This window comes from Pseudoliparis swirei, chromosome 3 (genome assembly GCF_029220125.1).
Source record: "Pseudoliparis swirei isolate HS2019 ecotype Mariana Trench chromosome 3, NWPU_hadal_v1, whole genome shotgun sequence".
Lineage (NCBI taxonomy): Eukaryota > Metazoa > Chordata > Actinopteri > Perciformes > Liparidae > Pseudoliparis > Pseudoliparis swirei.
The window spans coordinates 21478305-21494990 of record NC_079390.1 but is presented as its reverse complement, the minus strand read 5'-3'; the positions used below and the strand labels follow the sequence as shown (position 1 = coordinate 21494990).

Here is a 16686-nt window from a genome sequence, read left to right as displayed (position 1 = left end):
CATCCGCCAAATGATCCTATAATCATGTGCTCGGCAATGCTGTTGACACGCACGCTAAAGCCACTTACAAAACAAAGGAGGAGGGGGCGAAATAAAAAGCACTTCTGCGTTTGATTATAAAGAAAACCAAATAGCCCGAAGTTACTCAGCTGTCTAAGTGTTCATTAGGCCATCCAGTCAGGCTTGGCCCCGGGCCTGCGTGGCCTCTCGTCCCTACGGCAGAGTTTACCAGTGAAATTGGATGTTTTCTTAGTCCTTTGTCATTTATATGCACTCAAAAAGGAGCTTTGTCAAATCCTCAACAGGTTGGCGGTCTCATTAAATTGTTTACTGTTATTCTCTGACCTTTGCAGTATCTGAACGTATTAGCCAACCGTGTCTCATCTGTAATGGCCCAGTAAGCAGCTGGAGCACACGGCAATGTGGCCTCGGTGTTAATGAGGGGCAACAAAGTGGAACACGAGGCAGAGCGGCTGGTGCACTCAGGATAAGGGTCAAAAGAAGCCTTTATTTACTCAGGGCGATAAATTCACAAGCATTTATCTCAGTGACTCTGGTAAACAAACGTTAAAGGATAAGTCCGGTTACTTTTAGTGTCTTACTTTTGGCCAATATTCTAGAAGTAGCAGCGGTATTAGTATATTAGAAGTAGCAGGAGTAGTAATAGTACTAGAATTGGTAGTAGATTAGTAGTAGTAGTAGTAGTAGAATTGGTAGTATGTAGTAGTAGTAGTAAGAGTAGTAGTAGTAGGAGGAGGAGGTAGTAGTAGTAGTAGTAGTAGGAGGTAGTAGGAGGTAGGAGAAGTAGTAGAAGTAGGAGGAGGTAGTAGTAGTAGTAGGTAGTAGGAGGTAGGAGAAGTAGTAGGAGGTAGTAGTAGTAGAAGCAGGAGGAGGTAGTAGTAGTAGTTGTAGTGGGAGGAAGGAGAAGTAGTAGGAGGTAGTAGGAGTAGAAGGAGGAGGAGGAGGGAGTAGGAGTAGTAGGAGGAGGAGGGAGTAGTAGTAGAAGTAGTAGGAGGTAGTAGGAGTAGTAGTTATAGTAATAGTAGTAGTAGTAGGAGGTAGGAGAAGTAGGAGGAGGTAGTAGGAGGAGGAGGAGGAGGAGGGGGAGAAGATAGTAGTCATGTGTGTGGTGGCAATTTTCGCTAAAACACAAACGTCTGCAGCTGAACTCACCACAAAGTCGAAATAATGAAATATGCACATGAGTAAAGGACACAGGAGAATCCAGTGTTTTTTCCTCTGGAGACTGGAGAACACATTATGTTGTCCTGAATAAACAGAGTCTCACTGAACAATGGAGGCAATCTTATCTGGTTCTGTGCTTTGTGGTAAAAGACACTAAAATGTGCTGTTATAGGAGATAAATAAAGTCTAAGAGAAAGCACAAGATCCTTATTTCCATAATAGTAGAATAAAAACAGAAGTCAAATTGACGTTGTAAATCCTAACAATATGCATATTCAATTCAATAAAAATGTGAACGTATCTCCATCTTCTGAACGGGTCAAGCTTTGGATAATCAACATGCAGTTGGTTTGGTGGGGAGGCTGCTGTTGTAACAGTTTCATCAGATGTCTTCTGCTCTTTGTCTCCACTGGCCTGCAATGCTTCAGTCGTACCCTCTGTTGCTGTTATTGAGCGGTAATACAAGTGGAAAAAAAGAAAAAAATTCAATACAAAAAGCAAAAAATGCCCTAGTGGCTCTTTAGACGAATGAACAAGACAGTTAATGTGGATGGAGGAGTGGTGGGGAGCAATTGAGGACAGTAACGACTGGATCTCTCCAGTGCTGGTCAATGGCAGAGGCGGGTGCACAATACCAACACATCGAGAAACAGCAATCGAAGAAACATTAGAAAAAGAGAAAAAGGCTTATTATCGCACAAAAGCCAAATAAACCCTGAAACCATAAATAGAAGAGCTACCATGCGTTAGCTTCTCTGGCTTCACCCTAAACCTTCTGTCACTAAAATCTTTAGTAACTTTCCAGTCAGCCGAACCCATTTCTCCACATTGCATCGGCCAATAAACTGCCTCCGGCTGTCGGCCATTTTGTGTCTTGATACATTTTGGAGGCTTGTGAGTCCCATTGCGTATCAATTGGCAGCAGCCGTCGGGTCCTGGTACTGATCCACATGTTGTCTGATACAAGCCCTAATGGGGAGCTGCCTGGCTATTTGGCTGCAGAATTAACCAATAACATTTTGTAAAAACCTCATTTCGCCCTCTAATCAGAGACAGACTTTGTTGCCGGACCGTTGGGCTTTCTTCACGCTTTCTGAATGAGTCGTTGGCCAGACGAGAGGCACCATTGGACGGCCGCAGTGGATGGGAAACGAGTCAAAAGACCAATGATTTGATTTGCCTCCAATTCCCCACTTACTTTCTTCCTCCCCGGCTTTTCAACTCTGCTTTCTTAACACACACACACCTCCCCTCTTATGAGAGTGGCCATCACTTAGCTTGTAACCAAGCACCATTTTATTTTTCTCAGTAAGTTGGGAGCTTAAGAGCTTGCTGGAAAGCTATCGGGACTCTTTGTGTGAGTTGCGAGGTTGTCTGTGACGAGTCACGTTGCATCACTGCAATGCATTTATTCCATGTATGGTACACAGAGAAGATATGTCGACTGTGTAATACGGCATGGGTCTAGAAATAAGAAACCAATCAGAGCACAAACACATAATTCCACTCTGCTCTTCCCTCGCGATCCGAACAGCCCGTTGGCAATATATATACACTACCGTTCAAAAGTTTGGGATCACCCAGACAATTTCGTGTCTTCCATGAAAAATCACACTTTTATTTATCAAATGAATATAAAATATAGTCAAGGCATTGACAAGGTTTGAAATAATGATTAATATTTGAAGTATTAATTTTGTTCTACAAACTTCAAGCTCAAAGGAAGGCCAGTTGTATAGCTTATATCACCAGCATAACTGTTTTCAGCTGTGCAAACATAATTGCACGGGTTTTCTAATCAGACATTAGTCTTCTAAGGCGATTAGCAAACACAATGTACCATTAGAACACTGGAGTGATCGTTGATGGAAATGGGCCTCTATACACCGATGGAGATATTTCATTAGAAACCAGACGTTTCCACCTAGAATAGTCATTTACCACATTAACAATGTAGAGAGTGTATTTCTGATTAATTTAATGTTATCTTTATTGAAAAAACAGTGCTTTTCTTTGAAAAATAAAGTCATTTCTAAGTGATCCCAAACTTTTGAACGGTAGTGTATATCTAATAATTTAGCCTGCTGTGGTGCAGCAACCGTGACGGTTTAAGCTCAGCAGAAGGCTGATCTATTAGCGACGATTTGTCTCAATCTCTGAAACGATTTGCCGATATTGAAGCTCGCTACAGCCTGGAATCGCAGTTCGTCGTCCCTCATGCGCGCGCCATTGATTTTAACGCCGAAGAACAGAGCAAGATGTCTTTCGAATGTGACTTCACGTCATTACTGTGAGGTGATTCTTGTTTGCCTCCAGTCATTTCTTCATTTGGCCTCCAGCTAACACTGTGACGCAATCGTCCCGTCGACTGCAAAAGGGTCTCTGAACACGGCAACGCCGGCAGCAGAGTTCTTTCTCTTTTTTACTCTATCCACCACTGTTGTTACGGTTGTTCAGCGTCTGCCGTGGACCGTGCAATTCTCTCTTGTGGATTTCACTGCATCTCGGAGGCGTACGACATATTGAGGAAGCGAACGCAACTAACTCTCCGACGGGGTAGCTGCCATACAGCTCAACCCACTGTACTCTGAACACAAAGGCATGTGTAGAAACGTAACACTAGAAGTGACACATTTACACGTGAGTGCTTGAGCACACACACACACACACACTTCCATCTGACATGTGAGCAGGTGACACTTTTGCTGGTGCCACAGTGAGTGTTGCCTTCCTGCCAAGCCGCTGATGCTGTCGTGTGCACAACACCTGGAGACGGTTGGCAGCTTCTGCAGCATTCGGTTGTTGTTGTTGTTTTTTACCCCATTTCCTTTCGTCAAGGACCATTTTTTAGTTTACTTTATTTAAATTTTGTGGAACAGATTAGTTGAGGGTTTCACATACCAGTTTGAATCTATTAAAAATGATACATTTCACGTCCAGTAATCTATTTTCTACATAAGAACTGTGTTACCATTTGCATTTATTATTTGACTTCTGTCATCACATGAAATATGCAAATTTACAGTGGTGATAGTAAACAGAGAAGCACATTTTTCATATGCGGCTGTACATTCCCAAGGCTGTGTCAGAAAATATGTTTTTAGAATTCTAGATTTAGCAGTTCTCCAAAAATTCAACTCGACTTTTCAACAACTCTATTCAATCTTCGTCGCTGCTCTATCTGCGTGCCAAATGTTACTGGCACGATATTAGATTTTAGTTTCAGGGTCAGTTCTCTGAGCTTGTCAAGCCAAACCTGAAACAAATATCACTATTTGAATCTCGGGTGTGGTTTTTCATGATTAAACCCTTTACTGTAAACAAATGTCAGAGTCGTCCTGTCAGCTGAACTGGATCCTGTTCAAACGGGCGATGTGTCTGCCACGACCCGCTGCCCTATTTGGAAGGTCTTTGTTGTGGCAGGTGCTCGCGGATGGAAAACAAAAGAAAATGCGATGCAGGAATAGCTCCCCGTAATAATCCCCACCCACGGGCTGCGGCTCTTTACGAGGATTTTGCCAAAGAGCTAATTAAATAGCCTTGGTTACTTTTGTATTTGGAGTCTAAACCGAGTACACAACCTGAAGGATCGGGGGCCGCTGTTTAACTGTGAGAGCCCAGATCATTCTGGGGGATGAAAGATAATCTCAGTTGGAGATGATTACCACGGATATTGACATGCACGGTCCACACCGGATCTCTCACCGTGATTTCAATAAACCCTCGACCTCTCCTCTAGCACCAATATCGTGTCCTTCATAGATATTATATTTGCTTTCCTGAAGCACGGCCTTCAAGACAAAACGTCAACTTGGCACACACGGTAGTTTAGAAGTTAACCGGCATTGTCAAGACGTGGCATATTCTCTCTCACTCTCTAATAGGGATTAACTGATCAATACAGATGATTTTGAATGAGCCAATGGCCTCTAGAAAATGAGCATGGTATTGAGCTTTCCAATGTCTGTTTGGAGGCTGAGCATATCATGATTTTGAAAAGGCGAGATTGAGAACCAGAGCCTCATTAGAAACTGAAAAATTGTCCCAACATTTTTTTTCCGGGATAAAACTGACGAGACTCTCACAAAGTTCCTCTTAGACTTTCGTGTTGCAGCCTGTAATGAACACGTTTGTCTATCCGTTGGTTTTACATGCGTCCCGTTTGTGTGACCTTGGACCCAAGGACAAACTCTTTAGAATATTGCTCGTCAAAAGTTAAAGGCCGTATTGAGATAAGAAAAAGACTCAAGAATAAATATGGTAATTATGACAATTTCACACACATTTCTAATGCAAAAATGATTAATTGGAGACATATTGGGCAGATTTGGGTGTAACTGCAACTTGACTGGCTGGCGAAGGGTACGACTTTGAGGCGCTAATTCTAGTTTCTTTTTAGGGTAAATTCATGCCAGCTTTGATAACTATCTCAACACTGATTTATCACAGAGAAATGATTCATCTCTCTGCATCTCCCGTCAAACAAAAACAAAAAAGATCCGACCGTACACATGAAGATTTTCCCGTCTCTTTTTTATTTATCGTCTCGCTGACCGGTGCTTCCGAGTCTCCTCTGTAGCTCTCAGCCTTTCCTCGCCTTGTCTTGTGCCATTTGTTTCAGTTTGCGCGTAATGTTGTGCGGTTGTCAAAAACAATTGGCTTTGGTGGTCTGAGGCGCGCGGCGGACAGTAGATTTTATTTTTCCTCAGAGTTATTCGGCCATTATCATGGCGCTTGAAGTGAACAATGCCTCCTCGCCTCCACAGACAGACAATCAGAATCATCATTAATCGGCACTATCAGCACATCAATGGGGCGGAGGGGGGATAATGGAGTTATAGACCACTTATGGGGCAATTAATCAATTTGATGGCCAACTGAACTCTCTTTCATCGAGCCCCAACTGAGCGGCTGGTCAGTGTTGGAGTGTGAGGGGAATGTTTACGGCATGTTATTTGTTCTAATGTTCAGATGTACCCCATCTCTTATCTTAAGGTCATTTACTCAGCTGCATAACAAATCTACAAGCAGTGGAGGGTGGCGGGGGGGGGCTCCTCCATGGATGCCAAATGGTTTTAATCATAGCTGAATACATAACAGACAAACAAGAGAAAGCATTAGCTACCACAGCGGGACATTTAGCAGCAAAGGAGACCAAATAGAAGCTAAAGGACGAATGTGTCACTTAAGTTCACCTCAAGTCTAAAAGGATGATAGTGTTTTGCTTCTTGTCTGCTGGAGCTTTAAAGAATCTGTGTGGAATCTGTGTCTTCTTGATTTTTTGGGTGATTATTTTACTGGTTATAACTGGTGACCACTGATAGGGGTGGGTATCGTTTTTTTTCCTTCTTTCGATACCGGTGCTAAATCGGTTTTAAACGACACCGGTGCCTAAATGGTGCCTGAACCGATACTTTAAAAAGAAGGAGAAGAAGAAGAAGCACAAAACGACGATTGACAATGACGACATTAAAAACCTCTTCGGCCAGATTCCCTGTAAAAGCCGTTCTCATGACCGCACTGACAGAAAACGGATATCAGACTGTGGCGCTCTTAGCTTGCGCGAGCTGGTAGTTTGCGCTAGCTCGTATTCACGCTAGCTCGTATCTAGCGCGAGCTAGCGCGAATACGAGCTAGCTTAAACATGGTTATAATACCTAATTCATTATTTGTTGGCCTACTTTTATAAACGCAAGACTTGCAGTCAACTTTAAGGTACTAATCTGAGTTAAGTTAACATCCCGTGGGGATGTTTGCCTTTTTACAATGACAATGTGTCAAAGTTGTGTTTTACTTTTTTACTTTATTACAAATCCTCTTCAAGATCTCAAACGAAACCGTAATCGGTGTTGATTCCCACACGAACGAGAACGGTTCAATTGAATAACGACATGTGATAAAGACGGAACGATAGGAACAGAGACGTTTCCTTCGCCATAATCCCCGTCTCTTCTCTCCGTGTCTCCCCTCAGATGACCCAAGAACAGTGCACTCATAGGAACAATGTCCAGAGTTCAGAGAAGCCACAAGTGTACAAAGTGGGAATATACGGCTGGAGGAAGCGCTGCCTTTACTTCTTCATCCTGCTGCTGATGATCCTGATCCTGATCAACCTGGCACTAACTATCTGGATCCTCAAGGTCATGAACTTCACCATCGTAAGTCACCTTTTGATTTTCTATTCGCCATGGGATCTTATTGTGTGTGTGTGTGTGTGTGTGTGTGTGTCTGCGCTGATGTCTCCTCCATCTGCCAAGAGGATGATGGGATTGTGAGTGAGTGAATGTGCGTCTCTGTCGGGGTTGCAGTGAATCACACTTTCTCAAAGCACAACGTTTTATTCCCTCTTTTATACTCCCTGCTCACTCCTCCCTCACCACACACACACACACACACACACACACTCACACACAGATGTATAAAGCCCATACAGACACACACGTGTGGCCGCTCCGGTGAATAATGCACGAGGTCTGCTGCAGGGCGGAGCTTCAACGTTTTTAACGTGTCGGAGTGACATTTGTTTTGAAAGGAAGGAGATGAGTGTGAAAGAGGGAGGCTTGTTGCCCCCCCCCCCCCCCCAGATGCGGTGATTGACGGGCCACAGGTGCAGCCGGTGTCTCTCTCTGCATCACGATGGTTTGCGTTCACGTTTCCGACACATCGTCCCGCTTATTGTTGTGACGACCGGCACAGTGAGGACAAAGATCAAAAGGAACTCAAGATTGCGGATTCGTTTAAGTGTTTTTTTTGGCCGTCCGTCAATCATCCACGTCACAGAACAAATGCACTTCCATTTTTTTTCTGATCAGATGTGACAATCGGCATCGGCTCCGGGTGTCTGGAAAGTCTTTTTTCTCTCCTTTATTTCCCTCTGGGTAGCGGAGCGTAATTTTGTAAAATGTCTCTTCAAATCTCTCACATCCTCTCGACTCGTCGTCCGTTAATGTGCGCTGGGGAATTTGCATTAAAGAGAATAAATAGGAGTCAAACTCAGAAGTCAAACTTGGTCGACGGAGAAGGCTGACGTAAAAAAAAGAAGAAGGGTGAATCCAGAAACCGGCGCACTGAGAACAACATTGAGGATATTTAGATATCAATCCATGGATGAACATGAGATCGACGGATGCTTGTAGGTTTATTCGGAGATGGTGAATGTTAGACGAGCGGTTACATATTTACTGTACAGCAGCTGCGTTGACAGAGGCTGTACATGTGTATAAAGAATATAAACAAGCAGTGAACACCGGGGACGTGGCGCTGGTCGTCATGGTGGAGCAGGGCTGGCCTCCGGGTTGGGTACTCAGGTGTGCCTCCAGGTGAGATCCGAGGGGAAGCAGAGAGACGGTGTGTGATAGGCAGCAGGAGGAGGAATGGAAGGCCACGCCCAGGCAGACACACACACACACACAGGACAAACAGGGGTCCGTGACCAAGTTGGTGTTTGCGGGGATGATGCGAGTCTATATATATATATATATACAGTATATATATATATATATATATGTATATATATATACATATTATATATACATATACTGTATATACATGTATATATATACATATACAAATATAAATATATATATATTATATATATACATGTATACATATATTTATATATGCATATATATAGATGATGTATATTTATATAAATATACATATAAAAAATCACATGTGATATCTATACATCTTTATATACAGTATATATATATAAATACACACATATATATATATGTGTATATATATATATATATGCAAAAATCTGCATGCATGAGCTTTTTCCACAATGACACACTGGTCCCATGAGCCTGGAGATGGAGCAGTGGAGGTAATATTTTTTGCGAGCATGCAGAAATTCTTTGGACAACGTTTTTTGTTGTTGTGTCCGCTCACACGCAACTTGACTTGCCAACACGCCCTTCTCCATGGCGCCAACACGCCCTTTCTTCACAACGCCCACTATCCGCCTGTGTCATACTTTTATCTCTTCTCTTTCTAAAAAAGATATCTCACTTTCTCTGAACTGCTGAGGCTATTCTCTTCAACTATCACCTCCTCCTCCACGGCTAAATAACCTCGTAGTTGTAGGACGGGCCGCCTCGCCCCTTCGCCACACATCCACGAGGCGTGTTCACGGGGGTCCCGTAGCCTCTCGTTGTCTCGTAACCTCTGGGAGTTTGAGTTCACACCAGACTTTTATTCGGTCTTTGTTCCCACGAACTGGTTGTGAGTCTCTAATGGGGAGGCTTCAGGAGGCTGTGGGGCCTCTCGTCGAGCAGAAGGAGCCCCGCTGGGTCGGAATCAACACAGCCGCCTCGCCATGCAGTAACTCTGGGAAACAAAAAGCGTGTTCCCCAAAAACATGTATCGAAGCCTAAAACCAACATCCAGTGTTCCCGAACCCACAATGCACCTGAACACGTGCCCTGAAACACATCATTAATCTACTGTCGCCAATGTGCAGCACACAGACTGCTCCAATAGCCCATAATAAACAACCAACAACTGTATATTAAATAGTGTTCCATGTCCTCCATGCGGCTCGTGCTCTCCACAAGACTCACTGTACGTACGCGTGTGTATTTAGTAACCTCTTTATTTGTTTTATGTTGCTCGATTCATGCAAACAAAGCAATAGCGATGGAAATTTAAACTTTCTTCACTTGAATGCATGGCCATTTTTTTAATTTGAAATTATTAATGAATGTAGTAGGATCAAATTCTTTCCTTGAAGCGCGCCCACCCCCTCACCTCACGAGTGTGAAGAGATGGAGAGAAGATATAAAACATTCGGTAAATCAAGCGGAGCTCTCGAGGCTTAGCGGCGAGCCGGGAAGCCCGCAATCGGCCTTCAACGTCAGGGTCGGAGACTAAGAGAGCTCAGGGCCGAGCGGCCGTTAACAGTTAATAGAATTCCCATAAATTCAATAAATGAAGGTTTGAAATGCTCCCATTTGGTCGTAATTAGGTTTCAAACACAGCAGTGTGAAAACAAGTCTTCAGTCTTAGTTTATACGAGTGCATTCGTAATGTGTGAAGTTATGTCTTTCCATTGCACACATGCTCTATGGATCAGATTGGGCCTTTGCGATATTGCACATGCATTGAGATATCATTCCATGTTGGTGTATTTGTACATTACTTCATCCTTATATTGCACCTGTCCATCCTGGAGAGGGATCCTCCTCTGTTCTCTCCTGAAGGTTTCTTCCGTTTTTTCCCCCGTGAAGGGTTGTTTGGGAGTTGTTCCTGATCCGATGTGAGGTCAAAGGTCAGGGATGTCTATGTGTACAGGTTGTAAAGCACTCTGAGACACATTTGTAATTTGTGAAAATGGGCTATGCAAATAAACTGAATTTAATTTAATTATCTGTAACTCACCCAAAACAATGTGAGTTTTTTTTTAAACTTCCAAACAAACCATTATCTATCCCACTTATCCTCATTTGGGTTGCGGGGCGCTGGAGCCGATCCCATCTGACACGTAGGGTTCACTACCTGGATGGTCGCCGTCCATCTCAGGGCTCACAGAGACAGACCACCATCACGCTCACATTCACACCTGCATGACATTTAGAGATCAATTCGCCTGAGCTGCTTTGGACTGTGGGAGGAACCCACGCTGCCACGGGGAGAACACGCAAACTCCACCCAGAAGGACCGCCCCGACCGGGATTTGAATCCACGGCCCTCGTGCTGCGAGGCGACGGTGCTAGCCACTACACCACCGTGCAGCCCCGAACAAACCGATGCATCGAAAATACAAACGCATGAATAAATACAGCGATAAAGTATTTCAGCGCGAACCGCTCGTGTATAATAATAACCTGCAGGTTTATTCAGTGGTAGGAGAGCCTGTGGGCTGTAAGGACATGCGTGTCCGATGTAAGATGAATGAATAATGATCGGACGCTTTGATCCGCGTGCATGTTACACGTGCGGTCTTCGCGGTTGAAGGTGTTGATGAGCGCGTCGCTCCTCCTCCTCCTCTTCCTCCTCACACCATCGTGTGCCTCAGGCTCGTTGCAACAGCCGAGTCAGCTGGAGGCTCTCTCTCCGATTGAGACGGATGGAAGTGGCCGCGCCTCGTGTACACGGCGGCGCTAATGATGTGAAACGAAGGGGGAGGTGATGTATCGACTGCCCCCCCACCCCTCCACCCCCTACCACTACAGTGATCACAGCCCTGACGAGTGGCGTGGAGAGCCCGGGGAGCAGATGTAAGGGTGAGACCACGGCGCCGTTAACGCTCGAGTGTCAGCGGGCCCGTCGATTGGCTGAACCCATCTGCCCTCCAATCGAAAAAGCGGATTAAAATTCCCAAAGCGTTGAGGCTACAGTTCTGCTTTCTGTTTTAGTCAAATGCAATCACTGCGGTCGGCGTGACAACTAAGTGATGAGATGAATAATTTATGTACATAATATAGCCCTTAAGGCAATCAAAAATATCTAAATATTAAACCGTATTTAAAGTCGTTGTAGGGAGGGGAGAACTCAAACATTTTGTATGAGAATCAGACAACAAAAATATGACGTAATCCTCATTGTCGAGCTTCTTTTTGTTTTAAATACTTCAATAAAAACACATTCATGACGAACGGGAACAGAAGTTTGAGGCATCGAAACAAAAGGATTTGTTGAAATGTGATAGATGGCAACTATGTCACAGATAAATGGCCTGACTGTATTTCTTTACTCTATAGAAAATGATTTCTCCCTGCTTTATTTATTTATAGTTTTGTTACTATGGTATTGTTTTTGTTTCTTTATTTGCATATGTGTTTATTTTTTTGTTTTTTACTTCTCTTTATACAAAGAATCTGAAAAATTTAAATATGTGTATGTGAGATTCTGAACACTAATAAAATATGAATACAAATAAATAAAAAATGTGATAGATGAACAAAGTGTCAAACAATAGATGGATGTATAACAGATTTTAAAACCAGGTGGCTTAATGCAGCTCTACCAAAATACAAATTGAAAAAAGTGGGCCAAAAAAAGAAACATGGATTTCGATACAAAAAGCCGATTGATTGTCCGAGAGCATCAGAAGAAGCTCGTCCTCGGAGATGAAGAGGCGGGGCGGATCCATACGAGTCCAACACCGCCGCAGCTTCTCCTCTTGTGGAGCGTGGTCGTGGTCTCTGGGAGAGACAGAGGAGAGGAAGACGGACAGAGAGATTAACGAAGGGGAGGGAGGGGAAAAATGCTCAAAACACTTTCTATTTCCTGTACCGGGTTCCCCACTGGAGCCGGTATTTTAAAGTGAAGTGAAGTGAGGTGAACTGTTGTGACTGCGTGACACGGCTCACTGCTCCTGGGAGACAGGAGTAAAGCCCGCAGTGGGAGGTTGCAGCAGCTGCACATTGGGCCGTTGAACTAAGAGCCTCTGCCTCCCCAAAGGCCCGGAAGAGGCCACGGCAGAGCCGACAACTCTGGCACTCCGAGCGCCCCCCGGGGGAGCTTGACCTTCCCCTCCGCATCCAGAACCATCAGCACTCACTAGCTCGCTGTTTATTCATGGATGTTTACTGAATACAGATTTCAGCTGGAAATGTGACACGGGTCATCCTGATGTCTGTGAAATTGTAGTGTGAGGTCCTGTCTTTTTTTTAAATCCGGAAAAGGCATATCCGGAAAATATACATATATATATATATATGTATATATATGTTTATACATATATATATACATATGTATATACACATATGTATATATTAGGGCTGTCAGCGTTAACTCGTTAATCTATGCGATTAATTTGGCCGCGTTAACGCACTAAAATATTTTAACGCAATTAACGCAACTTTGTTTACTTCCGGTGTTCGTTGAAGTTTTTACACTCAAACCGAGTGTCAAACCGCGGCAGTACGGTTTGACACTGTTTCCGTTTTTAAAACAATTATTTCTCCGCGAAAATAAGGAGCAGAAATCAGTTTAAACTCGTGGATGAATCAGTCGGGTTTCCTCCTGCTCCTCCTTCCTCCCGTCTCCCCCTCTGATACACAGAGGAACGGAGGGGCGACGTGTCGGGTGACGCGGCGCGGAAAGAACTCGTCACACGAAACCTTCACCGTGATTGGTCAATCCGTTTGTCTGTCAACATTTTGGGAAAAAAACAACCAATGAACACTCAGTAAATCACAAAGGACCTCCCACCTCACAGGTGAGGCTCTATAGCAGCCTGTCAGTCAGAGAGCAGAGAACACGGCGCAAGGACAATGTGCCTCAATATATAGAGCTGAGATTGTTCTGGAATGTTTGATGTAGAACACGTGGGTATGTGTCATATGCAAACGCCTTTAAAAGGTGAATTTAAATTTTTTTGGTAAAATGTATAAAATGCCCCCAGCCTCCAGAGGGTTAACGTGACATATTTGAATGTCAGTCAGTTACCAAGGCCACTGGTTCTGCTGCTGTTCAATGTTAAAGATGACAGGACCAATGGGGTCTCAATATACTTCTTTTTTTTTACTAATCTGATGTTTCACTGAAGAAACAATTTATCATCCACAATATTAAATACCTCGCTGGCACTTTATAGGTAGGAGCCTCTTTGAAAACACAGCTCTGTGTGAAGTTTGGTCTTTAAAAAGAATGAACTTTTAACTTTTAATTGCGATTAATCGCGATTAATGAATTTCAAAATGTGCGATTAATTAGTTAATTTTTTTAAATCGATTGACAGCCCTAGTATAAATATATATGTATATTTACTGATATGCAAAATGCAATTAAAATAACATCGATGGGGACATTTGTGTCATACATATATATATATATATGTATTTACATATATATATACATATATATACATATACAATATATATATGTATATATATATATACATATATATATTTGAGTTTAAAGGAAAAGAATTGCATTGGGTCATTGTGCTCGGCAGTGGAGTGGTTCATGGGTCAGCGCGCCCCAAACACAAATAGTTTGACTCACTTGCGTTGGTATCTAGCGATGCATATCGTAAATGTTTGGTCCGCACTCGCAGAGAGAATATCGTGAATCATCCATTATGCATCCCATCTGAGAAAGTCACAAACACTGTGAGAGCAACGCTCAAGGATGGACAAGAGGTGAGTCCCTGAGGCCCCGACGGAGGAGACACATTCAAAACAACTCCACCTTTGAGATCTGTATACATGGACCACCTGTCCCACTGCTTTGTGTCTTTAAGCTCACTGGGAACCCGTTTGCCAGGAAAACTCCACAAAAGCAAACTTCTAAATACACGAGGGTCAATGGTCGGACCAATAGTCACGTCAATGTATATTTTTCCGACTGTCGTTTTGTACTTTGAAACAGAAACGTGGATATTTTGTGGTTTTATGAGTTTTTGCACCGCAAAATAAAAGGAACAAACCGATCCACTACTTTCAATCTGACCTTCACAATAAAAGCCCTATTCCCATACACTTAACAGTTTTAAAGTGAAGGCCTTTTCGTCTTCCGTGATTGCAGCAGCGCAGATCTTGTAGGATGAATGCGATAAAAATAAAAATGTCAGAACTATACAAATCTCATCGGATTAAGATAATCTAAAATGTGAGGGAATCCTCTATCAAACTAACTTCGAGGTTTAAGGTCATCTGGAGTCATTTGGGGGGATTATATCGTGTGTATTTTAGGTATTGACTGAACTTTCAGGACATTGAGCTTTTCGACTTTCGACCCTTTTTCGTTTTTTCACGTAAACCTACGAAATTAAATCTATTTTTGTGTAGGTGTAGAAAAAGTACAAGCTACAATATAAGCTCATTGTCCCTCTTGCAGATAGCGGTCCAGTCATAATGCATTGATGAAACATCCCTGTGGATGGTTGGTGATGGAGACAGGAGGAAGAGCAGTAATCTCCCCTCTGATTGCCTCCGACCAACATTGATGGGCTTCTTCGCGGGTCTCACTCGTGGAAACAAGGGGGTCGAAGAGAGAGAAGTCAAACAAAGAGAAGATGAAGGAGGAGGAGAGGCTGCTGATGATAACTGCTTTTGACTGCATCTCCAAGAAAGAACCCCAGTTTAGCATTTCTTACCTGTTGCCCGACTATAACTCTACTCCGATCTCTCCGACCTGAGATACTTACGGTACAACAATACTGAATGTTTTCCTGATGGATGTTTTGTCATCCTTCATCATAGTTTTATTTTAACAAAGTGTGTACAAGAAAAACCCTTTTAAATTAACTTAAGGTGTTATTATGTTAGTTATGACCTTCATTGCTATTGGTTAAGAGAAGCTTTTACAGAAGTCACACATCTGGTTTCTTAAGACTTAAATCTACTGCTTACTCAAAACGTTACCTGGCTTTTAACGTGAAATCACTTTAAATCCCGAGCCTAAAGCCTGTTGACAATTACGTTATTAAAGAAAAAGGTGTTTTATATTCTTAAATGGGAGCTTCTGTTCTCGACTGTGATCTTGACTCTTCAAAGCAGAGGCCACAATGTGTGTCGTGAAAACATTAGTTTTCAAAATAATACAAGTCTTCAGTCTTAGTTTAAACGACTCGCTAATGAGTTCAAAATGTACTAAGTTATGTCTTTCCATTGCAAAAAGACTCTATGGATCATATTTGACCCGTTGCAACATTGCATTGAGTTATTATTCCATATTTGTGTATTTCTACAATACTCATCTATCGTATTATCCAAAACAATGTGAGGTTTTGCTGCTTTTGGCATTTTATTTGACTTTAAATTAAATGTCTTTTATTATAATATATATATATATATATACTGATATCCAAAATGCAATTAAAATGACGTCGATGGTGACATTAGTGTCATACCTCTAGACAAAACCACAACAATACATATACAGGTGGCTCCAAAGTGGAACTTTTTCTGTGAAAACAAAGTGGCCCAGAAAAAAAAGATTACCGGCCAAGGTCAAGCCTCCAACAGTTTTTCCTCATTCAGGTCCAGCCTGCCCCCCCCCCACCCACCCCACCTCCCCTCCGTGAATAAGTCCAAAGCTGCATCCAAACAGCCCACTCTAGCCGCTTCTGCAGAATGCAGAATTGGCTGCGGGCGACATGAAAAGGCATGCTGTTGATGAGATTGGAGTTACCTGCTCTCATCGGGGACCATTACACCTCGGTACCTCCAGCAGCCTTCACTGAAAGGTCAGCATGGAGAGAGATGGAGGATAGAGCCACGAGGGAGACGGAGAGAGAGAAAAGATGGCGACCCCCGGCCGTGGGCGGGTCCTTTTCACAGTTCAACGTGCTCTTCATTCCAGCCAAATGAAAGGAAGAATGAGAGCGGGACAATAGGCATGCGGCGCAATTCGTAAGTGTGAAATGGAGTTACAGGCGACGACACTAATTACATTTGAGGCAGAGTCTGTTAACTTCATCAATTCAGCGCACAGGGGATGACTAATAAAAGCTCGACTTCAAGATTTTATAGTCCCTATTGGACAAATTAGCTTGCCGCAAGGCGACTACGAAATGTATAATTACAAAACGCGGAGGAAAAAAACTAA

The 16686-nt window shown here is 43.0% G+C and overlaps 1 protein-coding gene across 1 annotated transcript in view; it reads left to right on the top strand.

Annotated features, from left to right (window-relative positions):
- Nucleotides 1-16686, top strand: part of sgcd (sarcoglycan, delta (dystrophin-associated glycoprotein)) — a 117738-nt gene that overhangs the window by 16763 nt on the left and 84289 nt on the right. Inside the window, exon 2 of the mRNA XM_056443936.1 lies at nt 7158-7343. Coding sequence (XP_056299911.1) covers nt 7158-7343 — 186 coding nt within the window. The remainder of the gene's footprint in view (nt 1-7157; nt 7344-16686) is intronic.